This window comes from Sceloporus occidentalis, unplaced genomic scaffold (assembly GCF_023333645.1).
Source record: "Sceloporus occidentalis isolate IW3139 unplaced genomic scaffold, rSceOcc1.0.p SCAF_5, whole genome shotgun sequence".
Taxonomy (NCBI): Eukaryota; Metazoa; Chordata; class Lepidosauria; order Squamata; family Phrynosomatidae; genus Sceloporus; species Sceloporus occidentalis.
The window spans coordinates 10,156,255-10,179,635 of NW_028316985.1; the positions used below are offsets into that span (position 1 = coordinate 10,156,255).

Consider the following 23,381-nt stretch of genomic DNA (forward strand, 5'->3'; position numbering starts at 1 on the left):
TACACTCCCACACTTTACAGATGAAAACTGGGACACATGTGGGCAAGCAACATCAAGATGGCAAAAGTTATAAATGAGGAAGAACACACAAGCTGGAAGAGTTGGCAGCAGTTTGATTTTGCCTGAGCCTGCTGGAAAGGGCAAGATTTCTGCCCCTCTTCTCTTCCCTTCTTCCCTCCCCCTGCTGAGATAAATGAATGCAAATTACATTGTGCCCTTTTCTTACACGGGGGATCCATTCCGGAACATACACACACACACACACACCCCATGTAAGGCAAATACCATGTATGCTTTAGCACTATTGAAAATAATGGGGCTTGTGCACGCAGCATGGCATAGCATGCACATCATTACCTCTTCCATTGCATAGCTTATGCACAGCATAAGACAAAAGCCATGTATAGTGCACCCGCGTAAGATGTGGGTGCACTGTACTTGTGCACTTTGAATCAGTTTGCACCAGTGGAAGTTAACTGAGGAGAAAAAGGAAAAGTGGGAGGAGGAGGAGGGAGAAACTGGGACATTTTAACAACTGCCGAAAGAAAGAGGATTGTTACCAAACCCAGACAGTTGGAGTACATGTGTTCCTCTGCAGAGATGCGGAGCAACCTCTGGGACACTGCAACTTCTAGGGGACATTTTGAAACCATGTTGAGTCTTGTGGTAGAAACAGAGTGGGTACTATGTGTGTAATGAATACATTCCAGATCAGACCTAGCAGATTAACATTCAAGATAGGGGGCGAATCTTTGAAAGTACCTATTTGAACATATCTGTACTATCAACAGTTAACACAGTAGCTAAGCAGAGTTGGGACTGGATAAGACTGGATAAGAGCACTGAGGAGTAACAGGGAAGGCAAGGAAAGAATCCTACCTGAGAACCTGGAGAGTCCTTGCTGCCAGTCAGTTATGACAATATAGAGCTAGATCACCCAGTGATCTAACTGACTGCAGCAGTTTCCCATGTTATTCTGTATCATATTAAACTGATTTACTACTGATTGCCTCTTCCCATCAGCTGCCAATTAGCTACTGAGCCAGGTCAAAGAGGCTACTCTTGATTTACAAGACCCTAAGCAGCTCAAGACCAGGTTAAATAAAAGATTACAGTGCTGTGTGGGAAAACCCTACTTACTCTGCTAAGGCCTAGTGAACCACACTAGGATGGATTGCATGAGAAGGTCTTCTCCATTATGGCATCCACCAGATGGAACAATCACCTTACTGAGAACAGGCAGTCTGTACTTGCTCCTATGCATTTTCATGATCAGCAGCCTAGGCCTGGTCCAGACAGGTACGATAGGATGCCCTTGTCACGTGCAAGGGCGGCACTTCTAGACAGCCCTCATATGTGACGAGGGCATCAAAATGGCGGTGCCATGCCTAGCATCTGCACATCGCAGTAACATTATGACGTTGCGAGTGAGCCATTATGACATTGCGAGTCATAATAATCATGTCATGACGTCACATTAATCATGATAATCGCGCCGCAAGAAGAACCTGCTTTTTGCAGGTTCTTTTTGGTCTGCGGGGAAGTCCCGTGGTCTGGAGGCTGCGGCTTCCCCACGGACCACAGCTAGGTGCCGGAAGACTGTCCTTTTGGGACAGTCTGTACTGCACCCTAGTCACTTATCTCTGGTAAATATAGTAATTATAATCAAATGTTTAGGGGGTGACTATTTAAGAGGGGTGAATGCTCAGTTAGAATGTTTATATAGAATCATAGAATTATAGAGTTGGAAGAGACCGCAAGGGCCATCCAGTTCAACCTCCACCATGCAGGAAGTCTAAATCAAAGCATCCCCAACAGATGGCCATCCAGCCTCTGTTTAAAAACCTCTAAGGAAGGAGATTCCACTACACTCTGAGGGAGTTTGTTCCACTATTGAACAACCCATACTGTCAGGAATTTCCTCTTAATTAGGCTTGCCATATCCCGCCTGAAGGCGGGACTTTCCCGATTTGGGGTGGGTCCGCACGGTCCTGCCCCGGTTTGCCCCCGCCCCCGGGCAGGATGTGGCAAGCTGAGGGAGGCTTTCCCTCGGCGCTTGGCCTCCGCTCCCCGCCGCGATTGTGGTGAGGCCGGGGGCCCAGATGGGGAGGGAATCCTTCACTCAGGGAGGCTTTCCCTCCCCACCTGGGCCCCGGGTCTCGCTGCGATCACGGCGAGGGGCGGAGCCCAAGCGGCGAGGGAAAATGTAGGACAAAATTTTCAAATGTAGGACACATTTTTGTGTGTCCTACATTTAAAATTTTGTCCTACATTTTTCCCGGTTTCAAGGTCCGGAGGTATGGCAACCCTACTCTTAATGTTGAGGTGGAATCTCTTTTCCTGCAGCTTGCATCCATTGCTCCGGGTCCTAGTCTCTGGAGCAGCAGAAAACAAGCTTGCTCCCTCCTAAATATGACATCCCTTCAAATATTTAAACAGGGCTATCATATCACCTCTTAACCGTCTCTTCTCCAGGTTAAACATCCCCAGCTCCCTAAGTCATTCCTCATAGGGCATGGTTTCGAGACCTTTCAACATTTTAGTTGCCCTCCTTTGGACATGCTCCAGTTTCTCAACATCCTTTTTAAATTGTGGTGTCCAGAACTGGACACAATATTCCAGGTGTAGCTTGACCAGGGCAGAATAGAGTGGGACTATTACTTCCCTTGATCTAGACACTATACTTCTATTGATGCAGCCTAAAATTGCATTGGCCTTTTTAGCTGCCGCATCGCACTGTTGACTCATGCTCAATTTGTGGTCTACTTGGACTCCCAGATCCCTTTCGCATGTAGCCTCATTCAGCCAGGTGTCACCCATTCTATATCTATTCATTTCATTTTTCCGCCCTAAGTGCAGTACCTTACATTTCTCTGTGTTGAAATTCATTTTGTTAGCTTTCTATAACAGCATATGAAAACAAACATGGGTTCAAGGCCAGGCTGTACGTAGAGCTACTCATATCAGCAGTTGACCAATTATCCAAAGATGAGGTTCTAAAACTCTTGATCCAAAACTGACAGAACTTTGGCTGAGTAGCCATTCTGAGAAGTGACTTCCTAGTTCAGGCATCTCTCCAATGGAGCCAATCATCTCAGCCTGACTCATTTTAGTCAACTAACACAAGATCACATCTAATCTTATGTTTGACATTATGTTTTGACCTCTAAGTGTAACCTCAATAGTCTTAATCACATTTGTTGTGATTATCCACATTTGTTGGTACCATATTAGATCACTTCTTCTCTAGATCCAGCATGTAATTTATCATAATCATCTTTTATTTGTATCTTGTCAGGTTCCATAAATTATTGTGATTAGAAATGGCCTGATGTTTATCATGGTGGGGATCATGTGATTGCTGTGCCTCAAAGCACCACTTAACTGTGACCTGATTTTGACAGACCAGTTTGGCTAACAGCTTGCTGGGTACCTGTTAACTGGTGTTTGGTGTACCTGTTTGAACATAGGAAAGAGAAAGCTTGCCAGAAGCCTATGCCCTCACCATCCGCACCATTATTCATTGGTTCATATTGTTCAATCTAACATGTGGGGAAAATCTGTTCTGTTGAGGATCACATTCTTTCAGCTGTCATTAGTTGGGGGAGGTCACATGCTAGTCCAAGTCTCAAGTATAATCTCAGGTCTCTGCCTTCAAGTGTCAAGTTGCATCTCAAGTCCTTGCAAGATATTTTCAAGTTGAGTCTCAAGTCTGGGAACCAATTTTTAACAGAAAAAAAGGAGGCAAGATGTGTTTCTTGGAGGGAACAGGAGCATTAGGCCATGGGCGTAAGGCAGAGGTCGGGGTCTCCTTGGCAACTTGTCTCCACTGCACATCAGAGGAACCTTCTAAAGTTTCTCAAAAGCGTCAAAAGGATCCTTCCTCCTCAAGCCCATTGCCTAACTCATTTGCTGTTCCTTTCTGAGAAATGCAGTACGCTCTTTGAGGGTGAGTCTTGCATGCTGCTCAAAGTGAATGGCACCAGCAAGTAAGTCACTAACAATATAAAAGTCTCAAGTTAAGTCAAGTCAGTGTGTGATTTCTGCCAAGTCAGGTCCAAGTCACGTCATTGAAGCAACTTGAGTCTGACTTAAGTCAGAATAGATTATTTGAGTCTGCATGTTAGGGTTGGACTGGTGGCTGAGGCCAAAACCAATAACTAGAGCTAAAAGTGGTTGGACTATCCACTCCTCTCTCTTTCTCTTCCTCCCTCCATCTTATGGGCAGAAAGGAGAAAGAGAAATAACTTTTTCCAGAAGCTTGACCAAATGTGCCATAAAAACCCCATGATAGAATTGCTTTAGGGTCACCATAAGTCCAAAAGAACAACCTCTAAGCATAGTGGGTAAAGTTGTGGCACGGCAACCCACGTATCTGCTTGGTCTGCTGTCTAGGTGTTAATTACAGACAAGTGATTTCAAAGCCCCAGATTTCTCTCTTTTTTCATACTAGATTTGAACTGGATAGTTCTATGGAGGACTATCACCTCACACAGACACCAGAATAGTAGAACACATGACCTCCTAAGAATTAGAAGATCAAGTTAATATGCTCTTGAGATTCCTTTCTTTCCCAAACTGCTCCAAAACACAGTCCCCAGAATAGCCAGTGGATATTCAAGGGGGTGATGACACAATGAATCACAAAGCTGCTTAGGCACATGCTAAAATCTGTCCAGCCTCCTTCCATCTGCAAGTCCTAACATGCCAATTTCCTTGTGCAAACAGACCCAGTATTGACCCTCAGTGTGTAGTAATAACAACAAGAAGAATATTGAAAAGCGATCTGTTAGGATGAGTCCTATGGGCATGATAATGTGTGTTTTTTAAAAGCATGTTAGCTGTAAGACCAATCTGTTAATGTTTCCTGCTAGCCAAAAAACCAATGGTTTGGGAAAGTGATGTTTTTTGGATTGCTAGCCTGTTAATAATCTAGGCTGAGCATAATTTGGATATATGGGCCATCTAACTAAATAATATGTATGCTGATGAGTAAAAGCTCTTTAGGGACCTAGGAAGATCTCTTCCTTAGCAGGGATGTAGCCGGGGGGGGGGGGTTCTTGGGGTCCAGACCCCCCCCCTTCCATTAGAAAAATGAATGGTGCGTGCTGCTGCACTGCTGCACCCAAGCCCCAATATAATGGTGGCACTTAGTCTGGACCCCCCTTTCCTAAAATCCTGGCTACATCCCTGTCCTTAGTCTTGTTTTCCCAAATCGAAGACTTTTAAGGGGATGCTATGATTCATGGAAGATAAGTTTCACAAGCAAGGACTATGTTTTGCCAGTGAGTTACAACCCTTCCTCCCTAAGTATTGATCATGCCTTCTGCATAATTCCACCATGAACCGTTCTTGTCTTGTGTCACGCCAACCTGCTTTACTTTCTCTTTTCTTCTTGTTGTCTGTTGTTTTTAGATGCATCATCCCATTCAGATGAAACCGGCAGATAGCGAAAAGTCCAACGGTAGGTGGTTAATCAGCTTTGTATATCAATCTCACTCACTCTTACCATTTGAAAGAGAACAGAATGCCACTTATGCTTTTTGTCTCCTCACACTCTTGTTGGACTGTTTCATGATGCTGTGACAAATCTAGGCAAAACACTGACCTTCCATGAACTCTATTTATCTTATACACAGAAGAAGAATAGATTCAGAAAAAATTATCGCTCTCAGTGATGAATTGTATACCATGTCCATGTGGAAAACTGTAGTGCTGGTACAATAGCATTCTATTCAAGGGCTCCATTAGTGGTCAAGATGAATCTAGAAAACTGGATATTGATAACAGTGGAAACTAGGCAACCAGTTAAATATACACCTGGTTCAAATGCTATAGTTACCAACTAAACTCGGAGGGGGAGGGTGATAGCAACAAGTAGATCTGGGACAGAATCTGGAGTTCTTTCACACTATCCAATTATAGTACTATAATTCTACTATAACTGCCATAGTAAGAACCTATGAAATCCTGGGATATGCAGTTTCAAGAAAGGCATTTAGAATTCACAACTAGAGAGAGCTCTAGTGTTTCAACAAATCAAAACCCCCAGGATTCCATTAGATGTTGCCATAACAATTAAAATGGATATTTTACTTCAACTGTAGCATGAAAGAATCCCTGGTGGTATAGACGGAGATAAGGGCCAAGAAATGTAACATATATTTGAATTTTAAAAAATGAGTGCATATGTTAAAATAATTTAATAAAGACTTAAATATTTTTTTAAAACCTGAGTGCATCTTCAAACCACAATGATATAGAGCCTTTCTATTGGCTGGGCATGCTTCAGTTCTGTTCTTTAACCACTTAGTGGCTGATTTCATAGCAGAGCAGCAAAGGTTTTGTAGGCAACTTTTGTCGGCAACTGCAGTAGCTATCACTTGACAGGAAATCACTTTGTTATTCTGTGCAGTAGCACTTTGTTGTCTCAGTGGCAACCTAGCCCAGGCAACCTACCACTTCTTAAATCAAACCAGTGGAATGGCAGCTAGACCTAAAAAAAGAACTACTCAGATGCCTAAGGTAGGGTTGCCATATTTCAGTCCCTCATATCTGGTTATGTAATTTACATATTGTGCAAATTGTTATAATTATGCCTGTTATTAATTTGCATTCCGGTTATGCAAATTCAACACGTTAGTCATTTCATTTTTTCTAACATGATGTTTCAACCTCAGTATCAGTACCAAGCTAAGATCTCTTTTTAATTTTTCCTTCTTTTTCTTGCTAGCTGGTGTGAAGAGAAGGAGGCTTCAAAGCAGCCCCAAGAGAGTAAAGGGACTTTACTCTCTCAAGGCTGTTTGGAAGCAAAGTTCTGCCATACTGCCTAGCCCTAGGCTCAAGCTCCCTACACAATCATCACACAACACAAGGCCATCTCTGCTTGCCTCTTTCCCTTTCCTGCTTTCTGGGCCTGTTGGTGGAAGGGAGGAGTGAATGGAAGAACAAGCAATAGCGATAGCACTTACATTTCTATAGTGCTTAACAGTGAACCCAGCACACTCTAAGTGGTTTACAATATGTAAGCCAATTGCCCCCAACCAATTGTTGGGTTACTCATTTATCAGTTTATGAAAGGATGGAAGGCTGAGTCTACTTTGGAGCCCTAGGATTGAATTCACAACGTTGTGACTGCAGTAATGGCATTTAACCACTGCGACAAGATGACAATGCTACACCTGCGCAGTAGCAACCTGAGCCTGCAGGGCAGGATGAGGCTGCTGCCAGTGCCAGTCTTCTTGCATAGTTTCCGGCTTCATTGCCATTACCCATTTTAACCTATTGGTAACTATTGGCCTGCAAGGAAGGAGAAATCCTAGACCCTTTAATCCAGGATTTTCCAAGTTTTCCAGGACAAATGGCAACCTGACCCAGGGGACTTCATAATGGAGAGGAGATGGGAGCAGGTGAAACACTGAAGGAACTATGATGCTAGTCTAAGGCGGGATACAGACCGGCAAAATGTAGCATGGTGATGGCAGCGGCAGTAGGGTTAGGGAGTGCACACCATTCAGATGCTCCCTAACCCTAGTACGTACTAGGGTTACCCTAGTACATACTGGCGGTGGCAAAATGTCTACATGAGTGCCGCCATTTTGACACGATGGACGCTTAGTGTCCACACGTCTCGGCGTCATAAGGATGTCATGAGTGCACCATTGGTGCACTGCAACATCCTTATGGCACCGCAAGAAGGACCCACTTTTTGTGAGTCTTTTTTGCTGCGCGAGGGAGCCGCGCGATTTGTCTGCTGCGGCTCCATTGCACAGCAAAGCAAGACGCCAGCAGACTGCCCTTTTTGGGCGGTCTGTATAGAACCTAAGTTAGAAAAGAGTATTCCATTTCATTACACCTACTTTCAGATTCACTTTTCTTCAGCTTTCCCAGTGCCACAAGGAATCCCCAAGATCAAATTCAAGGTGCTGTAATAGTGTACCCCCTGACATTTCACAGATGAAAATTGGAACATGTTTGGATGAAGAACAGCAGAATGTTGTCAAGATGGGGAAAGTGATTAGTGGTGAAGAACACTAGGAGATGTTACAGCAGTTTACTTTTGCTTGGGTCTGCTGGGAAGGGCAAGATTCCATAACTTCCTCTACACCCCCCCCCCCCCCTGAATTAATTTAGTGCAAACTCCTCTTGCCTGTTGAACTCATTTTGCAGCATTTGGAAATGGAAGGAAAGGGCGAGAAAATGAAATATTTTAAAAGCAGCTGAAAAAGTGGGAGAACAGAGGATTGATAGGGATGGTTAGATGGTATGTAATGCTGTTAATGAATGAACAAATAAACAAACTTTGGATATTGTTTCTATGCATGGACGCACAGCTATTTTTGCTATGTTCATTTGCTTGGGACAGACATTTGAACACTTGCTTTTTTTTCCTAGAGGCAGCTGTATTGATTCTCTGTGACATGCAGGGAGCTCAAATGAACCTGAATTGTGCCAAGCAGGTTTTTTTAAAAAATTAATTGGAGTCACTTAAGCTATATACCTTTTTCCTATGGGGTAAACCCCACTGAATTCTGTTTAATTTGCTTTTCAGCCCATGTGTTTTAGTGGCTTGACAGTTAAGACTATGACTCTGGAGACCGGGATTCAAATCCCTACTGAGCCATGGAAATCTACCGGTTGACCTTGGACAAGTCACACTCTCTCAGCCTCAGAGGAAGGTGAAGGCAACTCACCTCTGAAAAAATCTTGCCAAAAGCACCCCCTGATAGGTCCACCTTAAGGTTATCCATTAAGGTTGGAAATGACTTGAAAGCATAATAATAATAATAATAATAATAATAATATAAAACTTTTATTTATATCCCACTTTTCTGTTACAAGACAATCAAAGCAGCTCACAACATATTAAAATCCACATTTACAACATTATGTCCCAAATTCCCCCCCTTAAAACAGGATTAAACATGTACAATTAAAATATCTATTAAACACACACACACACACACACACACACACACACACACACACAAACCGAGGACAGAGCAGTGGGCTAATCCGTGATGTGGGGGGCAGTCATTCTGTGGCCGGGCACTTTTATTCAGGAAAGGCCTGCCGGAAGAGATCCATCTTGATAGCTTTTTTAAAGCTGTCTAAGCTGGCAATTTGACGGATCTCGTCTGGCAGACCGTTCCATAGTTTGGGAGCAATTGCAGAGAAGGCCCTCTGGGAGGTAGCAGTTAGTCTGGTTTTTAAAGGCTGCAATAGATTCCTCCCAGAGGACCTGAGGGTGCGGGGCAGATTATATGGAAGCATATAGGTTGGACCCAAGCCATGTAGGGCTTTAAAGGTTATAACCAACACCTTGTACTGTGCCCGGAAAGCATACAGCAACAGCAACAACAACAACAACAACAACAACAAGGCTTTTTCAAGAACAGAATCCAGCATTTTGGTTTGTTTAGTTTTTAATCAAGTCCTGCATGGCCTTTTGATTCATATAATTTGCTAAGTGGACAGTCAGAGGAAATCCCCTGCTTTCTTTGATTGCAAGAACTTTACTTTTCCCACCTGGCAAAAATAATCATAATGCTTTCCTTCCAACAGGCATCTTTGCTCTTTATTAATTAGTAATCAGGTCAGAAGCCATGCACTTTGAGATTTTAATATCTGCAAATGTAAATGATGACGGAGCCCCAAATCTCTCCACAGTGCTAGAGGGCTTTTCTTTTCTTTTGTTCGCTCTTCATCCTTTTTTCCTTCCTTCTCTTGTGCATCCCATTTTTGATTCCTCCCTGGATTCTACAAAGCTCAGAGGAGAATGAAAGCATTGTGATGTTGTCCTTTTGTAAAGAGTGCTGGAATGAAAGAGCCCCAAGAACAACAAAATCAGAATTAAGTATGGTTTGTTTTCTAACCCTCTAGTATGCTTCTGGCACTGATCAAATGTTAAATGTTGTCAATTGACTGCCGTATTCATTAGCAGTGGTCAAATGTGTTTAAGTATTTCATAAAGTATTATTTATTATTTGATTTCTCCCTATATGGACCCAAAGCAGTCACAGTTTTTACTCTTGCCACATTGAACTGATGTTCTTCCATTTGTTTTTATCCAGTGCTTCAGAATCAAGTTATTGTTCTTGTGTGCCTTCAGGTCATTTCCAACTTATGATCACCCTAAGGCAAACTTACAACAGAGTTTTCTGGGACTGAAAATGTGTGACTTGGGCAAGGTCACCCAATGGATTTCCATGGCTGAGCGGGGAATTCAATCCTGATCTCCAGTCATAGTCCAACACTCAAACCACTACATAATTCTGGCTCTGAATCAATTAGAGCTTTAAATATATTTGTAAATGTGAATATAGTTTATTGAATATTTGTACTGATATAGAAAGAGTTAACTGCTTTCATGTAAACAAAAGGGTGTATATTCTAACAACATACATGGAAAAATGAGGGGGCAAGGAAAAAAGAATTTTTAAACCTTCTGTAAGGTTAACACCCCCCCCCAAAAAAAAAAAACACCAACACCCTAGTGTACAATCTGTCTGTGTCACACCTGAATCTAAGGCTGTCTGAATTCATTAGCAACTTTTTTTTCACAATGTGTTAGTGCTAACATATGGCATGCAATTACTATTTCTAGCTCAGCACTTCATTTCTTTATCAACTTCTAAACCTTTCCTTCACCTTTACTGGAAGACAGAAGATGACTGAAAGGCAGGGCTTTAACACTAATCTCTATGATTTTTCCTTTAGATGCTTCTGTGATAGGGTACACTGCTCTTTGTTTAGATGTCACAGTAAGCTGTGGTTTATCAGGACATGAATGAGCCTGTGAACCTCATTCACCCTGAGGCACAATCCCATTCCTTTGGTGCATCTACATGTTGGAAACTGGATGCTTTTTCTTCTGTTTTGGATGAAATACAACCTGGAATGATATCTGAATTCTAAACAGGAGCTAACCTTACAATGTTTTTTAAAAACAAAATTCAAAATCCATGTTTTGAAACCATATTGTTTCAAATAAGCCATGTTTAAGATGACCAGATACACACAGCTAAAACTAGTGCTCCAGTTGTGTCTGTTCCTTGAGACATCAGTTTTGGCTAGTGTGCCAGCTGCGCCCATTCTTCAAAGAATGGGCGCAGCTGGCACACTAGTTTTAACTGAGCAAAAGCCCTTCTGGCCATTGCTGAAACCTGGGTATCCTGGCTCAGAGATGCATCTATGAGAACACCCAAGCTGTGATCTTGAAATTATAGGGAGAGTGTAACCCCATCCAGCACTACTGCAATGCACTCTACATGGGTCTGCCTTTGGAAACTGTTTATAAACTTCAGTGGGTTCAAAATGCTGAGGCCAGCATATAACTCACTTGTTAAAACAGCTTCACTGGCTGGTCATGACCTATAAAGTCCTATGCAGCTTGGGTCCAGATTATTTGAAATACCATATCTTCCCATACATCACTGCAAGAGTCCCAAGATCTACAGAGGAAAACTTTCTCTTGGTCCCGCCACCATCACAGACTCCCTTGGCAAGGACATGAGAAATAGGTCTGCCAAAAAAACCACATAACTCTGGATAATTGAACTTGGGTTTTTTTCAAGTTTCTCTTAAAGATTTGCATTGTCAGCTGTGTGAATAATCAATGTGAATAGACCCAGGATAAACTGGGATAAAACTCTGCATGCCTTAAAAATGCTTCAAATACAGCTGCATCATCGACTCCATCTTTATTCGCAGTGCTGACATGTGTGACCAACAGAACTTGCAGAGATGCACAGAGATGCTATTCTGATAGTAAAAAAAAAATAGCGTGAACAACAAAACCAGAATGCATGAGTGAAATTATTCACATAGTCCGGCTAAAAAAACACGTCTCAATAATAATAATAACAACAACAACAATAGTAAAGTTTATTTGTATTTTCCCACTTCTCCTAATGGATCGAAGCGGGATAACATCCAAAAATCTCCATACAGGCAATCATATGTAAAATACATATCATAAAAACGGCACACAGTATAAAAATTTCAATTACAGTAATCGCAGGGCAGCAGGCAGTTATGCTGTTATGACCGGAAGTGGCGTTTCCTAAGTTCTTTAGAGAAGGTCAGGTAGGTATGCCCGCCAGAAGAGATCTGTCTTTAGTGCCTTCTTAAAGGCATCTAGGGTCATGATGAGATGGATCTCCTCCGGCAGATTGTTCCATAACCTGGGGGCCATAGCTGTATGTGCTCTTTTGGAAGTAACTGTTAGTCTGACCTTTGGGTGGTCTAACAGATTCTTCCCTGTTGTCCTGAGGGTGTGGGGCGGATTGTGTAGGGAGAGGTGTTCCCTCAAGTAACTCGTGCCCAAGCCATGTAGGGCTTTAAAGGTAACAACCAACACTTTGTATTGCTCCCAGAAGCTAATTGGCATCCATTGTAAGGATTTTAGGACAGGTGTTATATGATCTGACCTGGAAGTTCCAGCGATCAATCTGGCTGCTGCATTTTGAATTAATTGAAGCTTCTGAACCTGGTACAAAGGTAGCCCCATGTAGAGCGCATTACAGAAGTCTAAGCGAGAGATTACCGGTGCGTGTACCACTGTTTCAAGGTCCTTTCGGTCCAGGTAGGGACGCAGCTGGCGTATCAACTTAAGCTGGTACCAAGCACTCCTGGCCATCGCATCCACTTGAGATGATAACTGTAGAGATGAGTCCAGGAGTACTCCCAAGCTGCAAACTTTGTCCTTAGGGGTAAGTGTGACCCCATCCAGGACTGGGTGACAAATCTCCGTCCCTGGACTTGGGGTGCCTATCACGAGTACCTCCGTTTTTGCTGGATTCAGCCTGAGTTTGTTTTCCCTCATCCAGCCCATTACTGACCCCAGGCAAGCATCCAGAGGAAAGATGCCATCCTTAGTCACTGTATCAGTCGGAGACATAGAGAGATAGATCTGGGTGTCATCAGTGTACTGATAACACCATGCTCCATGACTCCGGGTGATCTCTCCCAGCGGCTTCATGTAAATGTTAAATAGCATGGGGGACAGAATGGCACCTTGAGGGACACAAGATGTCAGCTCTCTCTTAGACCCCCAAGTCACCTTATCCTCAACTATACCAGTCAGCTTTAGAGAGAAAGTCCTCCCCTGAAGATGGTAATACTTGGATAGGCTCATGGGCAACAGTACAGTCTTTCAAACAGTCTGAATCTTAGCCATGTAGGGCTTCATAGGTCAAAAGCCACACTTTCTGAGTGCCCTGGAAACAAGACAGTCAGCCCATGAAACTGTCTGATCAAGGGAATTCTATGTTTCCTATAACAGTCGATAGGAGGTAAAGTCTGGCATCATCTGGATGGTCACTGGTGCCCTATTGCTGGCTTAGTAGAAAATAGGTAACAGAACAGGAAAACCTGCTTTTGAAACCAAGAAACTAATGTTTGTGGTGAAAGGGAATATTCTCCAGCTCAAGTTTCAAATCTGCAAATGGCCCTGCTAAGCTGTCAGTGGTTTGAACTGCTATTAAGAGCTGGATTTGGTGGATTCCAGTTCCTTTCCTTGTTGATATTGTTCGCTTCCTGGCATAAATACTACCAGTTGCTTCTAGAGACTGAATGGCAGTTTTTGCAAAACAGGGTAGCAAACCTGTACAGTTATGTATTATTTTGAGGTTGTTGTTGGCTTTTTTAAAATCTCCGAGTCAATTCTCTAGATGCTTAATTTAGTATAAAATCAGCCTCCAGCTGAAAACCTGTGGAATCGTTTTAGCTAATTTGCTATATTTATCAGTTTACCAGCAAAACCTGAGCAAGCCAATAGGGGATCTGTCATCTGCAGTAGTTTGGAAAATTAAAAACCAAGGCTTTGTTCTTGATGTTTCCATGGGGCTGGGCTGGGGAGTGAAATCAGTGAGTACCTAGAGTTATGGATCTATAAGTGCTCCATACTCACTAACCCACTACAGAGTCACAATCGTGGCACTATTATGACAGTTGCAAATGTTCTCCCAAACATATTTTACGAGGCAGCAGCAGGATAACAAGAGGACACGAACATTTTGGTACATGCCACAAATGGACAGGCTTCTGGAAAACTCAGTACAGGGCTGTCACTGTAATGGGGAGCCATTTTCTCTTTCTTATAACATATGCCTCTCAAATATACTCACTTCATTTAAATGTAAATGTTTTTATGTCTGAACACAACCAGTCACTTCTTTGACCCACTGAATCTGTGATTCTGAAGGTGCATCTACACTGAAGAATTAATATAGTTTGACACTGCTTTAACTGCCATGGTCCAATGTGATGATATTCTGGGATTTGTAGTTCTGTGAGATATTTAGCCTTTTCTGTCATAGAGCTCTAGTGCCACAATGAACTACAAATCCCAGAATTCCATAGGATGGAGCCATGGCAGTTAAAGTGGTATCAACCTGTATTATTTCTGCAGTGTGGTAGCAATCCAAGTGATTTGAAGCCCAGCTTTAAATCCAACACTGTGTTGTTGTTGTTGTTGTTGTTGTTGTTGTTGTTGTTTTCTGAAGACACAATTTCTACTGAAATGAATGGAAGCTGAGCACAAGTATCAAATCTGGAGTATTTGATTGTGGAGAACCTCCTGATGGACCATACGGTACACAAGGTTCATTTTCATCAGCAACATCAAAAAAATCTGGAAGTGTTTTCCTTGTGTCAGCTGATATAAAACAGCAAAATAACTTTGCTAGCCATGCATAAAGAGGGCAAGCAAAATTATTGCAGACAGATGGCAGTCCTGGGATCAATAAAGAGTCAAGTTTGACAAGTGCCATTATCCTGCCTCCCACATATACACACACTAATGCTTTTCCTAAGGATGTACTAAAGATATCAAAGCAGTAAGACTGATAAAGTAGCAAAACAATCAACTATTTTTCTCTGTGCCATGTTGCACCATGTCCTTACCACCATTGCCAGTGCTTGCTAATAGTCCACGATGGGGTGAAAGCTGATGGCAGGGAAGTGAGTAGACTGAAGGAATGTTTTTAACTAGTTTCTACTCACAAGCCCCCATTCCCTGGTGGAATGAGGAGGAGAAAAAGAACTCCTTCATTACTAAAATAATTTGCACAATAATAGAAATAAATAACTGCATGGCAGATTCTCTGGAGTAACGATGTCTATGTGCTTCCCTACCATCTCTTACTGTGTGCTCATTAACAGCGAATTGAATTTGCATGCCATTTCCAGAGCCAAGGAAGGAGCATGGTGCTTCGTGTATAATAATAAGTACGCAAGGTTTTTGCAGGAAGAGAGGCACTGAACAGTGACTTGACAGCCTTTGAAAAGATCTAGCATGATGTCTAAGTCTGATGGTCAAAGTTCCTTGTGATACATCTCCCTTTCATGTCCCCTTTCATTCAATGCCACCTTCCCCTTTGGTTGCATGTGATCTCAGAAGAAGAAGAAGAACATGACTAGACTAGTGGTTTTCAAGCTTTCTGCTTCCAAGGAATTCCTTTCACAGCAGCCTGTCTACTGGGGAACCACAGGTCATGATATACCAGGGTTGGATAAACTGTTGTTGCTGGACTTCAGTTTCCATCAGCCCCACACATCACGGTCATTGGTCATGGTAGGATCTGCAGTCTAGTAGCATCTGGAAGTCCATAGGTTGCTCATTCACATTGGAGAGGTTTGTGGGAAGTCCCTTGTGGCACATACTCAGTTCAGTGGCCAGACCATTGGCCAAGGGTGATGGGATATGCAATCCAACTATGTCTGTAGGTCCATAGATTGTTCACCCATATTGGAGAGGATTTGGGATGTTTCTTGTGGCACCTATGCCATCCATTGGCCAGGCCTATCAACTTTCACTGTTCCACTTTTGATAAGAGAGCACAGACAAGTTCCTATGGCATGCATGTGTAGAACAAATCTACACTCATGTAGTCAACCACTGGTTCCACTGCCCTACTCTTCTTTGAATATTGTGAAGCAACTGCATGCCTGTAAATGTGCTTGCTCTTTCCACAATCCCAGTGAATTAGATAGTAGACTAAGGCCACTGATGAGTAATTACACACTGTCCAAAAATTCACAACTGCATGTGCAACACTTACAGAATTCCATTTACACACTGAGAATTAAATATAGATGCTGCACCAGAACAAAAGAAAAAACCCACAAAGGGAACCTACATCTGTGTAAAACATCAACAGGCTATTGGCTCATGGCAAATAATATATACAATGTTGTTTTGTTTTGTTTGCAGTGTTGCTTTGTATATGCTGCAGAGAGGGTCACTTGCAATGGGCAAGATATTGTTCAAGAAAAAACACCTGACATTGCTGGCCTTGACTCATAGAGAAATTCCCAAGAGATATCCAAAGAACATCAGAAATTCTCAGCATAAAGTCTAGAAATCAATGAGCGAGAATTTCAGAACAACACTACAACTATAAGCCCACAAGTCTGCAAGTCATTTCCATTGAAATCAATGGACCTCACATCCCTACACCTTCTTCTCCCCACTGACCTATCGTAATTTCAGTAGACAGTTGAGAGCGTTTTTGGAACAATGCATCCATGTAATGTTTTTTGAATAAAGAAGGCATTTGTTTGGAATGGGCAGTGCATGTATTTGGTACTTTACAAAGAGTGGGAGGGCAGCCCTATGCTCCACAACTTGCTTTTTTTATGCTAAATGGCATGAAAGCAAATACTTGTAGTTATGCTAATTAAATAGAAAAATGGAAATGAGTTGGAGATGTTAGGTCCATTAATAAGGCTCAGAAATGGGTTGGTTAGGTCAGAAAGTGAAATATATGCGTGTTCAAAGTTAAGAATATAAAAGAGATGTGAGCTAGTTAAGGTCAGTCAGATGTTTTGGATGTTTTAAATAAGTCATTTTAATTGTCTTAAACCTATATTGAATCAATGTATCTTGGTATTATATTTTGTACCTCTGAGAATGCTTTGTAAGGGTTGTTGGAATGCTTGAGTTCAGACACATGGTTTCTGTGGTGGCAATGGTTATTCAAGGCTGATAGTGTCCAGTGATGGGATTAGACAAGTAACATCTTGCATAGGACCCATAAGGGCATCTAGAAGTTCCCCACATTTGATCCCATAGTGGTGGGATCCCCCTGGCAGAACTTTCTGAGCACTTGCACCAGGTGACACCAACCCTAGTGATGCCACTGAGGAGAAGGTGTCATTGCTGTGCATCCAACTATAGGAAGATAGCTGGAAGCTTCTCCACATCTCCTCCCTTTTCACCCACAAGTAACTGCCCACACTGGGGAGCTGCAAGAGCTTAAGAGGTACATTTTGAGGGCACTCCAATGTCAGCAGTAACCAAAAGGAGTGAACTACATAGGCATAAAAGATGGGTCCTTGGACAGATCAAGCCTGAAATCTTCTTGGAAGCCAAGATGATAAAACTGAGGTTGTCATACTTTGGCCACATCATGAGAAGGCATGACTCACTGGAAAAGGCAAAAATGTTGGAAAGGTAGAGTGATGTAGAGAGAGAGGAGGACCACACACTAGATGGATAGGATCAATCAGAGAAGCCATGGGCATGGATTTGCAGGACCCAAGGAGAACATGAAGAACAGGGGGTCTTGGAGATGCCTTGAGGGCAATTAAAAATAACAACAGCTTGCATTTACACCTTCATAAGTCATCAACAGGATGCTAGCCATTGTTTATTTGTCCACCACTCTAAAATTCCACAATGTTGGTCAGGATATACATTTTTGAATAAATAAATTCAGAGGTGTATATTAATCAGATTCCAGGGGGGTTCGCTGTAGTAGCAAACAAACAGAGTGCTATTACACACACATACCTTGTGGCATGAGCTCTTTTAGACCAGAGCTTAGTTCACCTGGTGCGTAATATGGTTTCTTAACTTGCTAGATGCATATACACAGATCAGTTCAAAGATACAGAATGGGTGAGGGGGGCAAGACAATACATGAAACAGCAGTAACTGTGTCACACTTCTGCCTGGTGCACAAATGAATAAAAGACCCCATCAGTTTCAGCTTGACCTGCTCCCAGCTGGTGGTAAATTAGCATTGCAAGATAACATGAACATATCAAGTGGAACAATTAACTTTCTGCAGTGAGAACCTTGTTCCCTCCAGTGTTTGTTGAGTCTAAACTCTCCACAGTATCAGATTTGCCAGCAGATTCTTCTAACCCCCATTTCTAGCCATTTCTGGGCTCTGTAGCTTTAAAGCTTCTGAACGTGAGCTCGCTTAAACTCAAGCCGAGGAATACAGCTGCTGCCTTGACCTACTTTTTGTGTGCCTCTACAGTAAAGGGAATCATCTAGCAATAACTTGAGCCCACCCCCCTTTTTTGAAAAAAAAATCTTTGCAAGCCCAATATTACAAGTCCACCGGGGATTTGGTTTTCCCAAAGTAATCTTGTAACGCCTTTCATTGAAGTGCTGCCCTAGAAGGGAAATTCTCACTAGCTGGGTCTGCTTAGAGTGGGAATTACTGTATCATTATAGGTAAAGAAAGAGGAAATTCAGTGTTAATATTCTGACATTGGGACAGATGCTTCTATTTTGTTTTGTGAGCTCCCTTTGTTCCAGCCAGTTGAAACTGATGAAGAGGATACAGTACTTGCATGTCTTGTAACCCTTCATTCAGCATGTTTTCTCTCTTAACCCATTTCATTTCACATACTTTGTCAGCATCTGCTCTCATTTCTCTTTCATATATTAGCAGTTGGGATGGATGGAATTTTATCTAAATTAGAATCTACACATTCTGCCTGTTTCAGTCCACCAACATTTATTCTTGCTTATCTGGGTTTTTCTTCCCTTCTTAAGACAGTGAAATTGGGGGAAGTGATGGCAGAGACAAGCAAGATCTTCTCATCTCTGTGTTACTCAGACAGCAAAGATCTCTAGAAGGAATGTTGAGGGATGTTGGGAGTGGCAAGCCATGGAGCAACCTCAAGCCAGGGGAAAGGCAGGCAATTCAAAGAGAAGGGAAAAGTGTATGTATGTAGTGTTTTCCCTAGGACTTGTCATCAGTTACAATGCCATAGTTGCAAGACGGATGCTCAGTTTGATATGGTAATGAAGAATTGATCACAGATGGGGTGGGGAAGAGGGAGGGAATTGTGTGTGTGTGTGTGTGTGTGCGTGTGTGTGTGAGAGAGAGAGAGAGAGAGAGAGAGAGAGAGAGAGAGAGATGAGCTACCCTTTGGTCATTCATTATTTTTTATCTCCTAGCTGTGGAAGACAGAAAATTGTTCATTGGCATGGTTTCGAAGAAGTGTAATGAGAACGATATCAGGGTGATGTTTTCTCCATTTGGCCAGATAGAAGAATGTCGAATCCTCCGGGGACCAGATGGGCTGAGCAGAGGTGAGTGTGAGCAGTCTATTAAACCCTCTTCTTTTAAAGTGCTAATTGGAGCTGGAAGACACAGCGGAAAGGGGGGAAGAGAGCCAGGGTTGGCAACTAGAGGCTATGCTAGGAAACACGCCACATGAGCAAGTATAACCCTGTGGATTTTTTAAAAAATATATTCTTAAAAACCTGAAGTGATCAGCTTTTATTTTAAGAGGTTTTCTATGATGATATAATATGTCATGTCACTAAAAGATTCCAGTGGGCCCTTTCTCCTATAGTTTACAGGCCTTAACAAGAAGCAATACATGTTGCACTCCCTTGTGAAATGTTTGTCAGCAGTGCCCATTTAGTTGTTCAGGTTTTGTTCTATGGAGAGGACAGACAGCAATCAATGAGTTAAACTGGAGCAAGTACAAAGGAACACTTGAGAACAACAGGAGCTTATCCCTTTCCCATGTGATCCCTATATTCCAGCATGAATTTCAGCTGTTTGGCCTGTACAACAGCACTTCTTCATCTGCATAGCTCCATCCTGAGTTTTGGGTCTTGGTGACACTGGAGTACAATGTAATATTCTGAGCTGGCATTTACATATCCCAGCTAGAAAAAGTTATTTGCAGACTTGCAGAGAGCTTGGAAAGTCATTTTCAAAAGAATTGTGTTTGATGACTGAGATCCTACATTAGTGATTTAGTTATGAATGTGTACCTAAGTATCACCTCCTGGTCTGATCTGCCAAAGCTATTTCAACAGCCAGCAGCTGCACTTGGTCATGGAGGTATGTTCTGCTGGAGATCAGGGTGGAGCAGGATGACATTTGCAGCCCCTTCCTGCAAGTGAACTGCAAAGAATTGCAACATGGCTGCTTTATCTGATTGTCACAGGCTTCCTGGCTGGTGGTACGGGACTGGAAACATCATCTTGCTGAGCTTTGATCACCAGCAGAACAAACCTACATTGCTCAGAGCGGCTGCCTGGACTTTAATATTTGGGGGACATCTGCAATCATGGCAATAGAGCCACAGCCATAAATACATAGTATACCTGAATACAGATCAGTTATGGATCCATCATTCTAGGTTACAAATCCATAACTGCAATACAGAGTGTCAGCTTTATTTTTTGACAAAAGAATTAAAAACTACTCACTGGATTACTCGTTGTATTATTAGTTAAATTTTTGTTTTGCTTTTAATAGCCGTTAAAACAGTTAGAAATGGCCTAACTTTATAACATTCTCAGCAAATACTCCCTAAAACGCTTTGCTTTCTCCCAATAATAATGGATAAAATTCACAAGTGTTATTAGTTGCATGGAAAATATATATAATAGTCTTAACAGCCATTACTTTGCTTTCGAAAGGAATATTGTTGTCCCCTCACTACCTTAAAAAGCAATATGTGACAGATAACACCATTACCTTTAATGCAGTATTCCCAAGCTCTGCAGATTTGTAGCATGGCATAAATGTCTAGTAGTTAAACTGGCCATTGTTAAAAAGAATTGTCCCTGTTGCAAATTTTTAAATGTAATGCAAGCAGGATAAGCGATAATAATGCACAATTCAGAGGAAATTAAAAAGTAGTTTAACTCCAGTGTGACTATAGGGATGCTATTGGGCATGAATGACAAATAGCATGATCTGATGCATGTCCATTCAGACATAAGTCCCATTGTGTTCATTAAGGCTTACTTCCATGATAACTATGTATAGGATTGTGCTCCAGTCCCATGTATTCTACCAGCAGTCTTCCCTGTCTAGGAAATAGTTCCTGTAAATTTATACATTAAAGTAAATGTTAGAAGTCTATGGTTATTGAAATTTACTGATGAATGTTGGCATCTAGTCCATCAATTACACACCTGCAGTCCTAGTGCTACATATGGCCCTCAGTCTGATTTTAGAAGCCTTCTGCCAGCAGTGAGTTGAGACCTTTTCCAAAAGCCATGAAGCAGGCAGGCAGGCAGGCAAGGAAATAGAGTAGGAGCAAGCCAGAACACAAGGAAATGCTGTGCATATCGCATATCTTGATTTCAGTATGGCCTTTGACAAGGTTCCCCAAGATATTCTTTCAAACAAGCTAGTAAAATGTGGGTTAAACAATGCAACTGCTAAATGGATTTGTAATTGGTTGATTGGTTCAACCCCAAGGGTGCTCAACAATGGTTCCTTTTCATCCTGGAGAGAAATGACCAGTAGGGTGCTACAAGGTTCTGTCCTGGGTCCAGGGCTATTCAACATCTTTATCAGCAACTTGGATGAAAGAACAGAGGGCATGCTTAAGAAATTTGCAGATGACACCAAATTAGGAGGAGTAGCTATTACCCCAGAGGACAGGATCAAAATTCAAAATGACATTAATAGATTAGAAGGCTGGGCCAAAGCTAACAAAATGAATTTCAAAAGGGAGAAATGTAGGGTACTACACTTAGGACAAAAAAGTGAAATGCATAAATATAGGATGGGGGACACCTGGCTTATATAGACTACAAGTGAAAGGGATCTAGGAGTCCTAGTAGACCATGGGTTGAACATGAGTCAACAGTGTGATGTGGCAGCTAAAAAGGCCAATGTGATTCTATGCTGCATCAGTACAAGTATAGTGTCTAGATCAAGCGAAGTAATAGTGCCACTCTATTCTGCTTTGGTCAGGCCTCACCTGGAATCCTATTTTCCAGGTCTGGGCACCACAATTTAAAAAGGATATGGAGAAGCTGGAGTGTGTCCAAAGGAGGGTAGCTAAAATGGTTAAAAGTCTTGAAAGCATGTCCTATGAGAAACGAGTTAAGGAGCTGGGTATGTTTAACCTGGAGAAGAGAGGGTTAAGAGGTGATATAATAGCCTTGTTTAAATATTTGAAAGAATGCCATATTGAGGATGGAGTAAGCTTGTTTTCTGCTGCTCCAGGGAATAGAACCTGGAACAATGGATGCAAGCTACAGGGAAAGAGATTCCACCTCAACATTAGGAGGAACTTCCTGACAGTAAGGGCTGTTCGACAGTGGAACACTCCCTCAGAATGTAGTGGAGTCTGCCTTCTTGGAGGTCTTTAAACAGAGGCTGGATGGCCATCTGTTGGGGATGCTTTGATTGTGAGCTCCTGCATGGCAGGGGGTTGGACTGGATGGCCCTTGAGATCTCTTCCAACTCTACGATTCTATGATGGGATATTTCTTTTCTGCTTAGGCTTGATGCCACTCACTGCTGGCTTGAGCCACACCTACCAGCATCCTTCATCCTCCCAAGGCTGGACAGAAGGTTCCTATCTGGGTTACAGACAAAGAAGATTTTTTTAAAAAAAACAACCTCATGTTTGTATGAGCAGCAAGCTAAGAGAACAAAATGGTAGTGTGGGTCATTGAATTATTCAGGTACACAGCAGTGTATAAGCGATAAGTACAGTAAAGGAGTACAAATGTGTTGAAAGCAGTTCATCCTAAATAGTAAAATCCAAAACCAGAAAATAAATAGAAATTAGACTAAAACAGAAAAGACTCTCACTTACACACACACACATCAGTTGCTACCAGAGAGACTACTATAATCTCCATACAGGCCAATTTCATTCCAGCCTTCAATCCTAAAGGATCTGACATTCTGAAAGGGCTATGGCTGCATGAGGTCCTCCTGCTGGGCAATAAATGTTATTACTTGCCCTCAAATCAACTTTGGCTTAGGGCAACCCTATGAATGGCATACTGCCAAGTCTCCATGATATCAAAAGCCCTGCTAAGTGCTTGCAAACATGGGGCAGTGGCTTTTTTGACTGAGTCTATCCACTTGTAATATGGTCTTTCTTTATTCTTATTGCTTTCCACTTTACCAAGTATTATTATCTTTTCACTGATCACTATTTCTTCTCATTATATGTCCAAAGTACAGCAGTCTCAGTTTAGTCATTTTGGCTTTTAGGGAGAGTTACTCTTAATTTGCTCTAAGACCCACAAATTTGTCTTTGGATGTCCTTTGTCGCCCAATAAAACTGAACCCAGTGATGACACGAGTTCCCTAGTACTTAGAAATGTTACTCACCCCGCTGTTATAATACGCCAT

At 42.2% G+C, this 23,381-nt stretch overlaps 1 protein-coding gene across 21 annotated transcripts in view; it reads left to right on the forward strand.

The window, feature by feature from the left end:
- The window catches only part of LOC149311644 (CUGBP Elav-like family member 2), a 628,876-nt gene that overhangs the window by 520,106 nt on the left and 85,389 nt on the right, over positions 1-23,381 (forward strand). For all 21 annotated transcript variants that reach the window (XM_089527529.1, XM_089527527.1, XM_089527528.1 and 18 more), the window contains 2 exons: positions 5,416-5,464; positions 19,205-19,339. In XM_089527529.1, the coding sequence (XP_089383655.1) occupies positions 5,416-5,464; positions 19,205-19,339 (184 nt within the window). The remainder of the gene's footprint in view (positions 1-5,415; positions 5,465-19,204; positions 19,340-23,381) is intronic.